This window comes from Megascapheus bottae, chromosome 26 (genome assembly GCF_031878675.1).
Source record: "Megascapheus bottae isolate mThoBot1 chromosome 26, mThoBot2.hap1, whole genome shotgun sequence".
In the NCBI taxonomy this organism is placed as follows: Eukaryota; Metazoa; Chordata; class Mammalia; order Rodentia; family Geomyidae; genus Megascapheus; species Megascapheus bottae.
Genome location: NC_143534.1, coordinates 11,833,007 through 11,851,344, shown reverse-complemented (window position 1 = coordinate 11,851,344; position 18,338 = coordinate 11,833,007). Strand labels below are relative to the sequence as shown.

Below are 18,338 nucleotides of genomic sequence, written 5' to 3'. Positions count from 1 at the left end.
ATGTCATTTTTTATCCACTTAAGTATGGTACCTCAAAAGTTAGGTGTGTATCTCTATTTAATAACAGAGATTGAGATTGTGTGATGGTACACGCAATTAGATGTGTTTAACAAGGTTGGGTTTATAAAATGGGAAATTTTAAGGTTTTCCTTAATTGAATGAAAAAGCAGGACTTTGCTCCATTGGGGTTATTTTTATTCATGTTTTAATTTCTTTTAAATTTTATTTCCAGCCAAAGTTTGATTAACCTCCTACTGACAGGACATGCTGTTTCTAATGTATGGGACGGTGATAGAGAATGCTCAGGAATGCGTAAGTATATTCTTTTTTTCTTGTGTGATTACTCCTCCAGTGGAATATATTGACTGTCATCTATTTGGTGGCTGTACCTTACTTAGGAGTGAAGGCAAGTACGTTCTCATAGATGAACCCTTTACAGTTTCAAAGGCCCCATAATGTCGGGAGTATAGATTTTGGAGCTAGGTAATCTTGAGTTTCCATCCCAAGTACATGACTTCAGTCCAGTTACATAATTTCTCAGGCCTTTGTTGTCTCTCATATGATAGTGAGTCTGTGGGACTAGCTTCATTAGGAAAAGTAATCTCCATATTTACCAAGTGGCAATATTTGTTGCTTCAAATCGAAAAAGTACCAAGAATTGAAACTTAAAGTATTTGCTATGAGAGTCTGGTGGAATTGTGTGTGTGTGTGTGTGTTTCTTTTAGTAAGCATATTTTCTTTTTAAATGCTTGGCATTGATCTTATCTGAGATTTAAACTACTGAGACTTCCATTACCACTTTCCTGTCTGGCTTCAATTACAATAGACCCTGGTCTTGGTATCCATATCAGTGACTCAAGGAGACTTCCATTGAGGAAGCATGATGAATGCTCAGTATTGTACTGCACATGCTTGATTCACTCTACTCATAATGCTACCCAACTTCAGCTGAAGACATGCCAACGTCCTCAAATTTAAAGTTTTCATATTATCTCTCTCTCTCTCTCTCTCTCTCTCTCTCTCTCTCTCTCTCTCTCTCTCTCTCTCTCTCTCTCTCTCTCTCTCTCTCTCTCTCTGTCTCTCTGTCTGTCTCTCTCTCTTTTTGTTTTATTTTTGCCAGTCTTGGGGCTTGAACTCAGAGTCTAAAGTCTGGGCACTATCCTTGGGCTTTCTCAAGGCTACCGCTGTACCCTTGAGCCACAGCACCACTTCTGGCATTTTCTTTTCACGTGGTATGGAGGAATCGAACCCAGGGCTTCGTGCATGCTAGGCCAGCACTCTACCACTAGGCCACACTCCTGGCCTCACGTTATCTTTTTTTTTTTTTTGCCAGTCGTGAGGCTTAAGCTCAGTGTCTGAGCACTGTCCTTGGACTTTTCTCAAGGCTGGAGTTCTACCACTTAAGCCTCAGCACCACTTCTGGCTTTTTTGCTATATATGTGGTACCAAGGAATTGAACCTGTGTCTTTGTGCATGCTAGGCAAGCGCTCTACCACTAGGCCAAACTCCCAGCCCCTCATATTATCTCTTAAACACATTAACTTTTACCTTGTTTTTTGATACCATTTGCTTTTGGAAGAAGCACAGTTTTAAAAATTAAGCTCAGGGAACCAACTCAGCAGATGACACAATGTTATAAACACAACCAGTGATAAACATAAAACTCAGAACTCAGCGTCAACCAAGCATGGTTTTGAAATGTTTGCTTTTGAGATTTTTTTTTAATTGCTTTTTCTGTACTACATTTGGCTAAAAACCACACTGTAATAAATGTGTAAAAAGGTGGCTTACTTTATTCTTCCTATAGTCCCTTTCATTGTTAGAGGTACCAAATGAAAACAGTCTTTTAAGAAAAGCTGAAATTTAACTGACTAAACCTCCCATGGCTTGTCCTAGAATCAGTCTAAATGTACTAACTCACCCTAATTGTGATGAAAGACATGACGTTCTACACGTCTCAGAGTTCATAGGCAAATTTATTTTTAATACTTCATAAGTAGATAAAAGGATCATCAAACAAAACCAAATTTTATGATTGAGAAAATAGTATTTTTGATGCCATTTAGATGATTCTGAATTTCAAATATGAAATTTTGATAAGCTTTAGAAATAAGTATAGTAAATTACCTGAAAGGTTATATATATTTTTAAAAATGTGAAAATCCAGAATTTGAAAAGCACAACAGCATGATCTGTTTCTTCATTTTATTATTTCAGAAATTTCAGAACTATTTTTACTCCCTTCCCATTAGGTAGTGAACAAAATTGTTAGTAGTGATATGGTCGAGAACTTAGTTTTGCTAATTTTGGATAAAAGTCAGATTTTAAAGAATGAAATTAATGAGAAAGGAAACTAACAAGTTACTTAATCTGCTTCCTGTAATTCAAGGTATCCTACTTCTTTCATAGTTTCATAGCTCAAAGCATTTGCACCTGCAAGCAAAAGATACCTGAGTTTGTCCAGTAAATGTGGGTTTTTTGGCCTCACCCCCAGCCTCCCCCTCTTTCTCCTCTCCCAGTGGTTTCTGGGCCCTGAGATAGCTTAAGAACTTCAGGCAATTTGGAAAAAATTAGCTGAATTTGCTGTTCCTCACTTAACTCTGGGTGAAGTGCCCACCCCTTCCCACCTGGCCTATGACCTTACTGATTCCTGCCGTGTTCTATTGCTATAACTGCACTTGTTTTTTTGTACATTTCTCTAGCTCATGTTGCTAGTTATTATGATCCATTTTTCTACACATTCTACATTTTATTTCAGCTGATCCTATTCCCCAGCCAAAATTCTTCTGTCTCTATCGAGGCTTCTCACCAGCCTTCCCTAGTCTCCGTAGGTTGTTGTTCCCACAATCAATGTGTTACTTCCATTAAATAACATTTCAGCCAATTATCTGGTTTTGCATTCTTAATATATACAAGTTAATGGTTTATTTTTTTTAATATTGCCTGTCAAGACTATTTTGCTGTGGATTAGGTATAAATACCAAAACTAAGTAAATAATTATCTTGGAATAGAAAGGAACAGCCAAGGTATATTTCTTGTATTTTCCTTCAGTCATTCGCAATGTTCACTTTGAACTTGCTTGTGTTTTCAGTTATGTAAACTTTAAAATCTACGTATTTATCAGCATTTGTTGGATTGTTGCTCTAGCAACATGGTAGTATCTAAAAAAATATGCAGAGTACTACTTTTTTTTTTTAGTTTTTTTTTAGTTTTGTTTGTGCCAGTTTGAGGGCTGTGTAGTGTCTGAGCTTTTTTACAGCTCATGCCTATAATCCTAGCCACCCTGTGAGGCTGACATCTGAGGATAGTGATTCAAAGCTTTCCTGCACAGGAAAATCCATGAGACTCTTTCTAATTAACCACAAAAAGCTGTAAGTGGAGCTGTGGCTCCAGTGATAGAGCTCCAGCTTTGAGCAAAAATGGGACAGCATCCAGGCCCTGAGTTCAGGCCACAGTATTAGCGCACACACACACACACACACACACACACACACACACACACACACACACACACACACACAACGAGAATTAGAGTTTTCATGTGAAATATGGTGACTATTGGTAATGAATAGTATTGTGCACTTGAAAATCACCAACATTAAATGTTAAGCTCCCTCTTTCCCTAAAATGAGTATATGCATGAGCTTGCTGTTTAGCTTAATTTAGCCATCCTATAATGTACATACATTTCAAGACTTGTCAGTCAATAAAAATAAAAGTAGATATTAAAATTGGCCAGAGCATTTTTTTAATTTCTCTCATGTTCCTGTTTATCTGATATTTAATAGTCCTGAAAGTCAAGCAGGAATCGAATGAGTCTTCTCCTGATGGAGAAATCCATCCAGTCAGGACAGGTTCTCACTTCTCATCTGGCCACACACTGAGCCATGAACTATACCTGCTCATAGCCTTCTGGTCCTGAGACTCATAGGCATGTACCACCATGTCTAGCTTCCCTTATGTAGAGAAAGAACCTTGAGGACTTCTCTGTCCTAGTACCACAGTTGTTCTAGTCTCACCCTCAGCTACAAGTGCCTGGCTGTTCCATGATTATTTTTGAGGTTAGTTCTTGCTTTTCTGTTTTATTTAATCTGGACTGTAGTCATCCTGTTTTATAAGTGTGAGCTAGCATGACAAACGTGCTCTGCCACATTCAGCTCTTTGTGTTGAGATGAGGGGCTCACTGTGGGAGTGTTTTGCTCAGATCAGCCTAGAAACCATGATCCTCCCAGTCTCAGTTAGGCATGTGTTTACTCACTGAATCATTTACCAATCAAGATTTCTAAGAAGCTAATGTTCTATTTTTATTATCTTGCCAACATACTATTTATTCTAGTCAAGGAAATAGATGTAGTATCTATTCAGAACACTAGGTGGTGATAGTTGATTTTAGAAATCAGATGGTAGAAATTAAATGGCTATTTATGTTTTAATGTAAATAGCATGTTAAATGAAAAACTAAACAAAATTAGTGATTAGCACTGTTTAGCATTTTTCCAATTCTCCTTAATCACTAGCTTATTAGTAGACAACTGGATTTTCATGTGTATATGAAATCAGTCTGCTGTGGTTTAACGCATTTAGCCTGTGTAAAACGACATTTACCAGAGTAAGAGGGCCCTAAACCCCAAGGTAAGGATCACTGGTCTACCTCTTCCTTTCCTGTAAGAAGCTAGTAACCAAATACAAATTGTGTTTCTATAGTCCTATTTATTTTACATTCTTTGCTTGGCAGTTTGGGGGTTTGAATTGAGAGCTTTACCACTTGACCTTTTTCATTTGTCTTGGAACCTTATACTTTTTGTCTGGCTAGGCGTAGACCACCATCCACCCTACTTTGTAAGCTGGAATCACATGCATACACTATAATGATCTACTTCTTTTGGATCTAGGGTCTCACTTTTTTGCTAAGTCTGACCCCAACTGCAGTCCTCCTGTCTCCCCCTCCTAAGTGGCTGAGATTATAGGCATGAATCACCACATTGTGTTCCTCTGTTAATTTTGAATTTGCAAATCCCAAACACTAACCTGTCAGTATTTGGTTTCCATGTGGTACATGTAAACCACCTGTTCAGTTCAGAGATGCAACTTAATGTTATTATATTGATTGCTAAGATAGCATAGTAGTGTAATAGAAAAATATACAAGATAGAACCAGGTGGTTAAAGGATGCAAAATTGTTTGTATTATGTTTATTGTGAACATAGTTTTTTTAGCCAGGAAAAAGGAATTTTAGACTTATTTATGGACCTATATTATATTTCTGTTTACTGTCAAGTATAAGCTAATGTGGAAAAATCTCTTTGCTTTTTTCTCTGTACAGTCTGTTGAGTTTTATTTACCTCTGAAAGCTCTCTGCCTGTGATTCCCCTCCATACCCAGCCTGGCTTGCCTGTCCTATGTTCTGACCTTAACTTCCAGTTTATTATAGTTTAGAAGTCACAAATATACCCAAATCCCACCTTGAATAAAAGCAAAATTATAGTCTCTCTTCATCCAACGACAGACCATACTTTTGTCTAGTTAATTATTATCAGGGTCCTCAGGCAAGTTGTATTTAAGGAATTGGTTATGGTGTCACACACCTTTAGTCCGATATACTGGAGAGGTTGCATTTAGAGAATTGTTTACTATAGGTCTTCATTGAGTCCAGTGAAAGCAACATTGTGAGCTCCTTCTCAGAAAACAAACAGAACCAAACAAAACCAGAAAAGCAGAGGAAGCTTTAACAAATATTTCACCTTGAGTACATTGATTTCCATATCGCTGCGATTTCCTTGGCTTTCAATTGCCTTTTATCTTCTTTGACTTGGAAAATTACTGCATGTGCTTCAGGATTGAACTCAAATGTTACAGCATCTGTAAGCCTTCTCTAACAGTGTAAGCAGCTGCTGTCTTGTGTATGTGTGTGAGCGTGCGCATGCGTGTGTGTATTTAGTATGTGTACTTGTAGCAGTGGACAGATTTGTTTCATTTGTTTCTCTCTGTCTACTCTTAGTTTTATAAACAGAAACTGTTTTCCAGTCATCATGATGAGCCCAGTGTTATGGGTTCATAGTGCTATGGGTTCATTTACAGAAGGTTAACATAAGATGTCCATTTGTAAGTACTCTTCAGGGTCACTTCTGCCCAGGGATGACATTTTCTGTTTACGATGAACATATTTACTGTTTAATAGTCAAGTCAATCTAAGCCTTTTTAATTTTGCCAATAAATCTTTGGATATAGGGGGGAAAATTCTTTATTATACTCATGCAAAACCATGGCTAGCCAGTAAGGGAATTTGATGGTGTGACCTTTTAGTATATGGTATGTTTTAAAATATAGTTTTAAATAAAAGAAGGAATTTTGGTTACTGTATAAATATATTAGTATGTGTTAGTATATTGAGCATATATTATCCATATGTACTTTTCAGATTACTGTATAGTAACAATGCTAACTTCGGTTTTGTTTTGTTTTTTTTGCAGAACTTCTTGGTATACACGAACAAGCAGCTGTAGGGTTTTTAACATTAATGGAAGCTTTAAGATACTGTAAGGTGAGTTGATATTTAAGTTCATTGAATGTTTTACATATTTACATACCTCTTGTTGCACATATTATTTTTGTTCTTATGATGGCACATATTTACTTAAATAAATCAGTCTCTTCAGTTCTTTCCTCTTTTCCCACCCTAAACTAACATGATTATTAAGGAGTTAAACTGCCTGATTATTCTTGATCATTCTGTCTCTCCTGAGATGAATACAGTAGAATCTAGAACATATATAAATCAAATCAATCTATTATTTATTAGGAGTACATTATTTTGTAAGCTGAAGAAAAGTAAGGCATAGTTTCTTCATTAACAAAGAGTATCTTCATCAAAACAACTGGAAATACTTTATTGGGCAATGAAAGGGAATTTTCCAAATGCCTGAAATTCTGACTTTTATCTTTTCCCTCTGAAAAAATGATTTTACACTAAAAAAAAAAAATCCTAAGCATTTTACAACACTAAACTTTTCACACATGTGCCAGGATAGGAACTGCTATGAAGCCTTCATTAATTATTATACACCTAATTGACTGTATTCTGAAATAAACATTGAGTATTTCAAGTAGTTTTAAATGGAGCATAAGGTATTATTTGCACTCAATGTCAAAATCTTGGAGACAGGCGAGAGTAGATCTAAATTTCTCTTTTTTTAATTTGGTTCATAGTAGTGGTGCTACTGGTAACGACTGTTTCTAAGAAGATAAGAAGTTTCTTGTTTTCTGGGTGTGCACATGCACATGTACATGAGTTTGACAGATGGCATTCCTCTTCATGACAGCACTTAGAGGGAGGTGGATATGATAATCTCATGAGGCTCATCCTGCCCTCACTTGTTAATTTAGGTAAACTATAACAACTTGTTTCCAGTCATTTTAGTTGTACAGTCCAAAGCTACTCCAATGCAGCTGGCAACCAGAGATTCAAACCCTTCCCCTCCCTCCGCACACACGTTCATCCATCATGACAGGAAATGTGCCAGATGCGCACACACCCTCATGAGCTCCATGAGACTAGGTTGTCAAGATCATGTATTTTGAAATAGTTACCATATAGCCTGTAAGAGCCTTGAGATCTGATCCTGTCTTTTTTTTTTTTTTTTTTTTGGTGGATCTCGGGGCTTGAACTCGGCCTGGGCACTGTTCCTGACCTCTTCAGCTCAAGGCTTCTGCCCTACCCTTGAGCCAAGCCCCACTTCCCATTTTCTTGAGGTTAATTGAAAATGTCTCAGGTCCCTTTGTGGGTGGCTTTGACCCTTGATCCTCAGATCTCAGCCTCCTGAGTAGCGAGGATTACAGGCGTGAGTCACCCCGCCCAGCCTGATCCTGTCTTTCAGTTGCATTTCCCTCTTAATTACTGTTCTGTAGCCATACTGGTGTCCTGTTATTTTCTGTAACATGCCCTGCCATGTGATATCAAGTATCAATGAGTGTTGGTACTTGATATTATATCTGCTTGGATATGGAATGCTGATTCCCCCTCTGGTTGCAGATTTTTTAAAGACTTGGCCAACAGCTCATTAATTTTTTTTCACATTATTTCATAAGAATAATGACGCTGTAATACCTGTTTTCTCTAAAGGAATATACATTCAAAAACTTTTTTTGTTGTTTTTTTTTGCCAGTCCTGGGCATGAGCTCAGGGCCTGAGCACTGTCCTTGGATTTTTCTCAAGGCTAGAACTCTACCACTTGAGCCTCAGCACCACTTTTGGCTTTTTCTAAGTATGTGGTACCAAGGAATAGAACCCAGGTCTTCGTGCATGCTAGGCAAGCACTCTACCACTAGGCTAAACTCCAGGCCCCTCAAAAGCTTTTTTAATAGCCCAACAAAATGTACCCATAAAGTAAAATGTAGAGAAGGCTTCTAGACAGTGTGTTGTAGGGCTGCATCAGGTGACAGGAGGCCACCATTGTTAAAGAGAATTCATTAGGCTTCTGATGATCCTTGTGAGCTGTCCAATTAGGATAATGTCAGTGGTCCCTGGGTCATGGAAGGGTCCCACATCCATACCTCTCTTTTTGCCCCCCTTGCTCCTTCTGATACCCCAGACAGATTCTATTTTTATTTATTTATTTTTTTTTTTTGCCGGTCCTGGGCTTGAGCTCCGGGCCTAAGCACTGTCCTTGGGATTTCTCAAGGCTAGCGCCACTACCACTTGAACCACAGCACCATTTCTAGCTTTTTTTCTGTGTATGTGATACTAAGGAATCGAACTTTATTCATGCTAGGCAAGCACTCTGCCACTAGGCCAAACTCCCAGCCCCAGACAGATTCCATTTTACATTCATGTCCTTCATTTTTTAAAGGACTAGATTCCATATATGAGAGACACTTGAGCCACCCCTCCAGTCCAGCTATTTATTGATTAATTGAAGATGGAGTCTCTGTGAACTTTTTTGCCCAAAGCTGTCTTTTAGGATTCTACTGAAATGATTGTGTGATTTTCTCTTTGTCCTTGATTCTGTTATGTGCTGTATTATATTACTTGGTTTGCTTTTGCTGCATCTTTTCTTCCTTAGAATGAAGCCAACTTGAGGATGATATGTCCTCTTTCCAGTGTCTTCTCAATTTCAGTTCATGGATATATTGTCAAGAATTCATGCAATCTACTTTTTTATCAGGAAAATTAGTCTATAATTCTAAGGGGTTTTAAATTTTTTCTGCTTTTTATTTCATCTCTACTGCTTTTAAAATTGGTTTGCTTATGTGTTTCTGAGATCCTAAGGTGTACCATATTATTTGTAACTTTTCTTAATTTTTTTAATGTTGATGTTTAGGACTATAAACTTTCCCATCGGCACTGCCTTTTGTTGTGCCCTAAAGTGCTGATATTTGTATTTTCATTCTTATTTGCTTCTGGTAACTTTTATTTCTTCTGTTTCTTCAGAACCACTGAGCATTCTAATGTGAATTGTTCTATCTCCTCTTCATGTCTTAAAGTACTTTCTGTGGCTTCTCTTGTTACTGATTTCTAGATTCAGCAAGTAATTCAGTTTTCTTGTATTTATGTCCATTAAAGTCTCAGTGGGGCATACTCTAAAGTAAAATTGCATGGAGATATATAAAATATATATTATATATACATATAATATGTTGAAATTCTTGAGAAATTGTTAAGTATATTTTTCAAAATGACTACATTATTTTTGACCTCTTATTTTTATTATGGAACACTTCTTGAGTTTTGCATTTACTTATTTCTCGGTATATAGTTTACCACCTGTGTACTGTTGGCCCACATCTATAATCTTAACTACTCAGAAGACTGAGAGCTGAACGATAATGGCTCAAAGCCAGCCGAGGCAGAAAAGTCTGAAAGCCATTATATTAAAAATAAACCGCAAAAACTAGAATAGGAAACATGGTTCAAATAGTAGAGCACCAGCTCAGCATATATGAGGGAATGAGTTCAAACCCTCAACACTGCCCCCCACTCAAAAATGATCCTCTTTTCCTGTGAGGCATTCTTACAGTACATTATTACCTTTCAAGGTTTGATGCAATAATAGACATGTAGTTATATAAATTTTGAAGGCAAACATATATGGTTGCCTATTTGAACATTTTAAGGAGACTATATTGTACTTTGAAATAACCTGAAACATTTTAAGAAACTATATTGTACTTTGAAATAACCTATCATGATTGGTCAAACTAGAATTTTATAATCTTTCATGCTTTTAGGTTGTATTTTTTGAGAGATTATCATTATATGTAAAACTGTTCTTATTCATAAAACTTGTTAATGTATAATTTTCCTTATAAAGTATTTGGCTTGGGTTTGAAGAATTAAGTTGAAATTCTAAAAGTGCTCATTCTATATAAGAACTTTTAAGAAAACTTGAGAATAAGCCTTAGGACTAAACTAGTCGAATTTATATTATTGTTCTAATGTAAAGGCAAAATACACAGACATTTCCTTTACACACTCAGCATTTGATCTTATGGTTAAGGGATTCTCACAGTATATTATTACATTTAAATGTGAAAGATAGATGGATAGATAGATAGATAGATAGAATACTATATATAGGTTATACTTCAAATAATTGTGGGCTTATGTTTAACAGCCACTATACATTTTTCATTTGATTTATTTTGTTACATTTGTTCTAGGTTGGTTCTTACTTGAAATCTCCAAAATTCCCTATTTGGATTGTTGGCAGTGAAACTCACCTCACTGTATTTTTTGCCAAGGTATGCTTGTAGCAGGACTGTTTTTAGATTATGACATGGGCAAATAAATATTACAAGTCCATATTTAGTTTTGTCTTTGTGAAGGATCATCTATTACCACTAATAAATGTATTACTCCAAAAATTAATACTGAAAACATTGTTATTATAATTTTGGACTCATTTGAATAAGACTTACCATGATTTATTTGTAATTTCTTTACCTTTCCAGCTTTAGAGCTCTTGCTTTTGGCTTTTTTAAGAAATGACTTATTGCTTTAAGAAACACTTGAATTGCGTTTTTTACTTGATTTTATGTAGGAAAGATATAAAATTTTTCTTTATATCTTTTAGAAAATAACTCAAAATGTAATAGTAAATACTGTTTTGTATGCACCAATGTAGGAGAAAAGCCTAGTCTAGGACAGACAAGGCTGTGTCTCATTCATCTTATTTATAGATCCCAGACAAATGCAATGAAATGTTTTATTACAGGCAAAGTCCATAATAGATAAACACAGGCATAAGCCTGGCAAAACATAAACTTTGTCTATGCCATATAAATCACACAAGAAGCTAAATTTGTCTTCATTTATTTCTATCTCTGAAATTACAGATAGACATGACAAGAAAAGCATATATTCATAGGATGATTGACAGAGATTTAATGATAAAGTTTTAGTTTCTATAAGTCTTAGGAATCTTTGTGTCAAGTTATTGCATATTTAGACATGTTTAATTTGACCCTACTAATTACTGTGTTGAGACACACCTTGCACTCTCAGGATTTGCTATGTAGTCTAGCTCCATGGGCAAAAGATTCATTGGTTGAGTGAATAAAGCTTATGCATGAATTTTCCACATTTGAGTTTCCGAATATCAAAATTCTCTACAAATACACTCCATGGCTCTTTCTGAAATTTCTAAAGTGCGTAGTTGCTTTCTTTTTCAGACACTAGATTTAGATCGTTGAAACATGGTAATAGTAAATTTGAGTAATAGCAACATTTATTAGGTCCAACTTTACATGCTTATAAAGTAATATGGCTAATTTTACCATGTAAAAATCACTAGATATTTTGCTGTTCTTGGAATTGTGACAAGATCCACTCATTATTTGATTATTCTCATGGGTGTTTTTTTGTTGTTGTCTTGAGTTTTGATTTGTTGGTTTTGCTGAGTTTTTTTTTCTTTGATTATGTGTTCCATAGCCTGAAACAGACATTACTTTTTCTGCCAGCTTTTTATAAATAAACTATAAAACTATTTTTATAGTTTCTATGAAAACGTAAGACTGTTCCACAAAACTGGATGTGTGTTTCATATGCTGACTCCTTTGATTTAGTTACAGTTAAGTTAAAAAAGCAATGTTCAAATTTTTTTAGACAACCTATAATTTGGTGTTGTGAAATGCATGTGAAAAGCAATGGAATTCTTCATGCACTAGATTGATAAGAGTTGCCAGGGGCCAGGAGTTTGGCCTAGTGGTAGAGTGCTTGCCTAGCATGCACTAAGACCCCAGTTTGATTCTTTGGTTCCACATACATAGAAAAGACTGGAAGTGGTGCTATGGCTCAAGTGATAGAGGACTAGCCTTGAGAAAGTCCAAGGACAGTGCTCAGGCCCTGAGTTCAAGCCCCAGAACTGCCCCCCCCCAAAAAAAGTTGCCAGAATGTTCATTTCTTCATATGCCACTTATGAAATGTCAACAGGGCATAGTTTGTGAGTAGCCTTGAGTTGCATGTTGGGAAACCAGTGGTGAGCACGAGTAGATGAGACCTCCATTCTATTTGACAGGAGGCATGGCTCAGAAAATCAGAAGAAATCACAAGTGTGATGAGTGCCAGAAAAGCTTTAATTGATCTTAGATTTGAAAATCTGGAATGTTTCCTTGAACAGTCAGTGTCGAAAATGAGCACTGAAGAGGCATCAGCAAGATAAAACTGGAGGAAGGGTGAGGGGAGTGTATTTGCTCCATGGCAAGTGGAAGAAACAAGTGCCCTGCTAGGGAATATGGTGAGAAGAAACTGAAAGAAGAGAGCAGGAGGCCCTAGAGTGAGGCCGTGAGGTATGAGGTAAGGCTGTGACAGTAGGTCCACTATGTATGTTGCTCTTTATCCTGAGAACAGTGGGACCAGTAGGCGAGGTGAAGATTAAAAGTGGATGTATTTTGAAAGATCACTCTGACTAATTGTGGACAACAACCATGTAGAATAATCTATGAACTATAGCTAAATAAGACTTATGTCATATTTCAGGTAAGGAGGAAGTTTTATATGAATTTGAGAGGTTGATTCCTGAGATAAAATGTCAGGACTCTCTGTCGTGTGGGACTTGTTGGATGAGGTGTAGATGTCTAGTATGATACATGTTGCTATGATTATCTCAGCCTTAGCAGGTTGTGTACTTAGGAGTTTTGCAATTGTTAAATCTACTCACTCATGATTAAAACAGGTTATTCACTACTGGCACTTCTCATGAAAGTGGAGCTGGAGATGAAAGACAGGTAGGTAGAGAACTATACTGTGGCTACTCTGACATTGCTTCCTTCTTAATATGGCCCTCCAGAAATAATGAAGGGAGCATGTCTGTTATTCTGTATGGTACTTCATGTAAATACTCTTTGTTTTTTTAATTGAAATTTAGAACTAGAAAGAGCAGTCAGAATCCATTGATCCAAATTCCATTTCCAAGTGGTAGAGAACCAGCTGGGCAAGCAAGCCAGTGAGCATGTTGCTCTGAGTTCAAACCCTGCTTTAAAAAGAGAAAAAAAAGGAAAGGGGAGGCCATAATAAATTGAGGCCACACCACTTGATGATGCAAAAGCGTTTAACACAACAATTTCCCCCCACTCCACCATGTTGCCAAAAGGGGGGGGCACTGTGTGGGAGAGGGGCTATCTAATCTTATCTGTTTAAAACTTTGTGCAAAACAAACCTTTTGATTACCAGTTCCCAGCTTTAAGTATTTTATAGCAATGGAAAAGTAAACTAATGCAATCTCTACGATTACAAGAAATAGTTCCTAATACAATTATATCCTGTAATAACCTAAAAGAACTGCTCGCTAACACCAATATTTCTATGAAACAGCTATGATGAGCATTGTTATCAATGAGCATTGTCAAATTGTTTCTTAAGTAACTTTATTATTATTAAGGTGTTGTACAGAGGGGCCACCACTTCCCAAGTCAGTAATGAGAGTACATTTCTTTCTTGAGACAATGTCATTGCTTCCTTCACTCTCTCCAGTTTGTCCTTTCCATCCCAGTTCACACGTTTCATAGATCATAGATCTTACACAGGTCACATTTTCTATTTAAGATTGACTTACATGATTTGAGGATGGGTAAGGAAAAATTGCTTTTCTTCAGTGAAATATCCTTTTAACTCTGATTTTGGTAATGTTGATTTTTGAGATGAACAGTTTGACCAATGATTTTTTTTAAAGGTACACTCGTGTGTTCCACCATTTCCTTAATCATTATCACTTCCTATTTGAGATGTCTGGTGGCCCAGACCTTAGCTTTTCCATTATATTGTAACATTGTTTCTGAAATATTTTTTAATTACTAAATACATTTGTGAGAGTGGAGGAGATTTTATTCACAAGCCAGTGTACTTGGAAATCTACAGTAAAACTAAAATTAATAATTACTTTCATGAGTAGACTGAAATTTATGGCTGATCCGTTATGAAGTTTTTTATCCATTTTTTCTTTAGTTTAACTATGCCATCTTTCCTCCATCACCTGAATTACCCTCTCTCTCATATAAAAATGATCTTTTAAACATGAGGCCATAAAACATCAAAACTTAAATTGTATTCTCTCATGCAGTACCTTAGGTGTTGTGTCCTTGAGAAATGCACACAAGGCATCCAATGTTGATGGGAATTTCATAGTTACAATTAGGGGGAAATAGCACAGAACCTAATTGCAGGAACCGTATAGGAACTCCAATGTCATCAAGCAGTAAAATTCCCACAGAACCTTTTAAAAAGAAGCTGTGATTCAGGTGAAATTCAGTAACTAAATGGACCTCTTCAAAGAAGGAAACTTAAGGAGCAGTGTGAAGAAGAGGCGAGGACAACCCCCAGACTGACCAAAGCTGCGCGTCGCTGCACCCTGGCCCAGCGCCTCCATCCCGCCTCCACCATGCCCAAGAGAAAGGCTGAAGGTGATGCCAAAGGAAATAAAGCGAAGGTGAAGGACGAGCCACAGAGAAGACCTGCCAGGTTGTCTGCTAAACCTGCTACTCCAAAGCCAGAGCCCAAGCCTAAAAAAGCCCCTGCAAAGAAGGGAGAGAAGGTACCTAAAGGGAAGAAGGGCAAAGCTGATGCTGGCAAGGATGGGAATAACCCTGCAGAAAATGGAGATGCCAAAACAGACCAGGCACAGAAAGCTGAAGGTGCTGGAGATGCCAAGTGAAAGTGTGTGCATTTTTGATAACTGTGTACTTCTGGTAACTGTACAGTTTGAAATACTATTTTTTATCAAGTTTTATAAAAATGCAGAATTTTGTTTTACCTTTTTTTTTTTAAGCTATGTTGTTAGCACAAGGAACATTTGTTTTGGGGAAAGGAGCATCTGTCACTAACAGAATGTCTCCAAAACTGGATAAATAGGGGAAAACACCTTTCCCTGCTAGTTTTAAGAGGCTTCTGTTGGCTCCCTGGAGGAGGAATTCCCTCGGGTTGACCCACAGCAACCTTGGCACAAATACTTTGTGAGGTGGGAAAACTCAAAATCACTTTTTTCCTCCTCCTCCATCCTCAGCATAGATTTAACTCCCTTAAATCTAGACGCCAGTAGGGACCTTGACCCTCCCTGCCCCCCAGTTGGTTTTTCCAGTGTGCCAAGCAGTCTGGACTTCACAGTGGCATCACTGAAATGATGTTCCCTAAAAGAGCAGTGGTTTCCTTTTCTAAATCGTGAATTTTCAGATTGATAATTCTGCCTTTTCATTTCCTGAAAGTCAGGGTCGGCTTGTGAAAAGTTGTTAAACAACATGTTTAACGTGAAACGTCAACCCTCACTCTAAACTCCCCCTATTCAGAGCTTCAAATGAAGACGTCATTGGGTTTTATAATGGCTTTCTGATTTTGATAGGCCATCCAAGAAGGGAGTTTGAAAGTTGTTGTATACTGTTTAAAAAAACAATTGTCTGCCCATGTCCTGCCTGAAATACCATGATTGTTTATGAAAAGTATCTTTAATAAAGCTGGATACAGTTTGGCTTGGAAAAAAAAATAGAAGGAAACTTAATTCTTCTTAGGATGGAAGAAATCTCCAAGTAGCTTACTGAATTATGGCAGAACAAAACCTTTAGATGTGTGTATTGAGAATCAACATGCTCTAGGTGTAAATGGGTCTTGAGAAATTATATACTATAAAATAATCTATAAAAAACCATATGAGTGTGTATATCTATACAGTTGATGTATATTTTCATAACCTTTTATATATACATAGAACTATATATTATAGCAGACACATTTGTCTTTTGTTGTGACCAGGTATTTGAGTCTCAGTGTGGGGTGACAGCTGTTGATCCCATCTAGAAATCATTGGAACCTCACTGTGTGGCATCTAGTTTCATCTAAACAACAGTGACTAATTTCCTTGGTAATCCATTTCAGACTTCTTTCTGAAGGGAGAATGAGTTTTACATCCCTTTTCATCTTCAAGTTGTGGTTATAAAAGATACTGTGTGTGCCTAGCCTCACCTTTGACCTTTCTTGTTAGAACATGTGAAAACACATTATGGCCTAAGCAAAATATAAAAAGACATTGACTTTAATGAGAAGAAGAAACAAGGCATCTCACGGCTGGGTGAGCCAACAGTGTAAGAACTAACAGCTGTGTCTGTTCCTGAGAGAGTCTGGGACAGAGTCAGCTCTGTAGAGTGAGTGCTGTGTGTGTTAGCTGGCAGAGCACCAGGAACACCACTGCACTTAGGCGGTAGATGCCTTCTTGTTACATGTTTGGAAACTGCACAGTTCTGCTTTAACAATTGTGCTTCTCTCGGTGTGTCATCAATGGATTTACAGAATAGTACAGTGATCTATTATAGCTTTTATTGTGTTCACTGTTATAAGAAAATTTACCTTTCCACATCTTTTAACTACTGGCTAAAGTTCGCAGAATTTAAATAATCACCCATAGGCATCTTATAGCAATTTTCTTTCATATTAATGTAGTTTAGTCACCCTATCTATCTTAAATTAATTTTAGAGTTTGTGTATACACAAACACAAGTAATGAATTTGAGAGATTAATAAATCAGTTTTAATCATAAGTTGTGTGACTTTGCACATATCTTCTAAAAACAAGAAAAGATAACATAATATGTAAAATATTGGGAAAGTTGTTTTTTTTTTCTTTTTTTTCTATGTATGTGGTACCGAGGAATCAAACCCGGGTCCTTGTGCATGCTAGGCAAGCACTTTAACCACTCGGCCAAACTCCCGGCCCCAGTATTGGGAAAGTTTTGATAGAACTCTATACAAACCATTTTCAGTTATTTCAATATTAAAGATGTCTTTTTAGACACAAATTTTTCCGACTTAACACAATTTGGGCTAATCTTCATCAGTGGTTTTGAGTTATGCTAATGTTTATAACTTTCCATGCTTAATTTTTTTTGCTTAATTATTTTTAAACAAAATCTTTCAAACCATTTTTCTTGTATTCCTTTTACAATCTTGTATGTACTCATGCAGATATATATATATATATATATATATATATGGCTGGATTTTGCATTCTGAGGTCTTTTTGGTGTTTGGATTTTTGGTGCTCTTGCTGTTGTGGTTGTTGTTATTTTAGTTATTTTTCAGTTATGTCAGTGAAGTTTTCCTGCTTCCTAGAAGAAGACCCTTACTCCCTTAATATTTCCTTTTCTACCTTTCTCCTTCCCTCCTCCCCACCCTCCCCCCACCTCTCTCTCTCTCCCCCCCTTCCTTCCTTTCTTTCTTCCCTTCCTTCTTTCCTCCTTTCTTTCTTGACAGTCCTGGGGCTTGAAAGTTGACAGTGGGCTCTGTTCCTGAGCTTCCAGTTTTTGAATAGTTAATTAGAGATAAGAGTCTCAGGGACTTTCCTATCCAGGCTGGCTTTGAACCGTCCTTCTCCAATCAGCTTCCTGTGGTTTATTAATGAGAGGGCTTTTCGTTCATACCGTATTCATGTGTAGCCTTCCATACCATATAGGAAAGATGGGAAACCTGGTTTACTATATAAACTATTTCTAGTTGTGCTAGGAAAGTAAAATGGAAGAAAAGCCTGGGAGGTCAGATATTCTATGGTGGGCCAAGAGTAGCTCATATCCGTCCAAGACATTTTGTCTATTACCTTATTTCCATGTGTGCATTTTGAGCTTGTATTTTTTTCTGAAGAAAGAACCTTAAAGATTGCTCCTCCCCTGGTACGTTGGGTAATGCAGGACAAGTTAGTGCTACTTTAGCAGTGAGCTGCTGCAGAGATCGTGGAGATAGCCTGAGGCTTTTGCATATTGTTCAGCAAAGAATGGAAAAATAAGAAATAAGTGCAGTGATTTATGTTGAGAGCATTTGTTAAGGTCTATTTCTTAATCATTCCCCAATCACCTGTAAAGTTTAGCTAAT

At 37.0% G+C, this 18,338-nt stretch overlaps 1 protein-coding gene and 1 pseudogene across 2 annotated transcripts in view; both read left to right on the top strand.

The window, feature by feature from the left end:
• The window catches only part of Mindy3 (MINDY lysine 48 deubiquitinase 3), a 62,113-nt gene that overhangs the window by 20,627 nt on the left and 23,148 nt on the right, over positions 1–18,338 (top strand). For both annotated transcript variants that reach the window (XR_016532700.1, XM_090318952.1), the window contains exons 8-10: positions 233–312; positions 6,472–6,542; positions 10,658–10,738. Coding sequence is in view for 1 of the 2 variants with exons in the window: in XM_090318952.1 (XP_090175078.1) it covers positions 233–312; positions 6,472–6,542; positions 10,658–10,738 (232 nt within the window). In the remaining variant the exon portion in view is untranslated. The remainder of the gene's footprint in view (positions 1–232; positions 313–6,471; positions 6,543–10,657; positions 10,739–18,338) is intronic.
• LOC150045956 (non-histone chromosomal protein HMG-17 pseudogene) lies at positions 14,857–15,258 on the top strand (annotated as a pseudogene).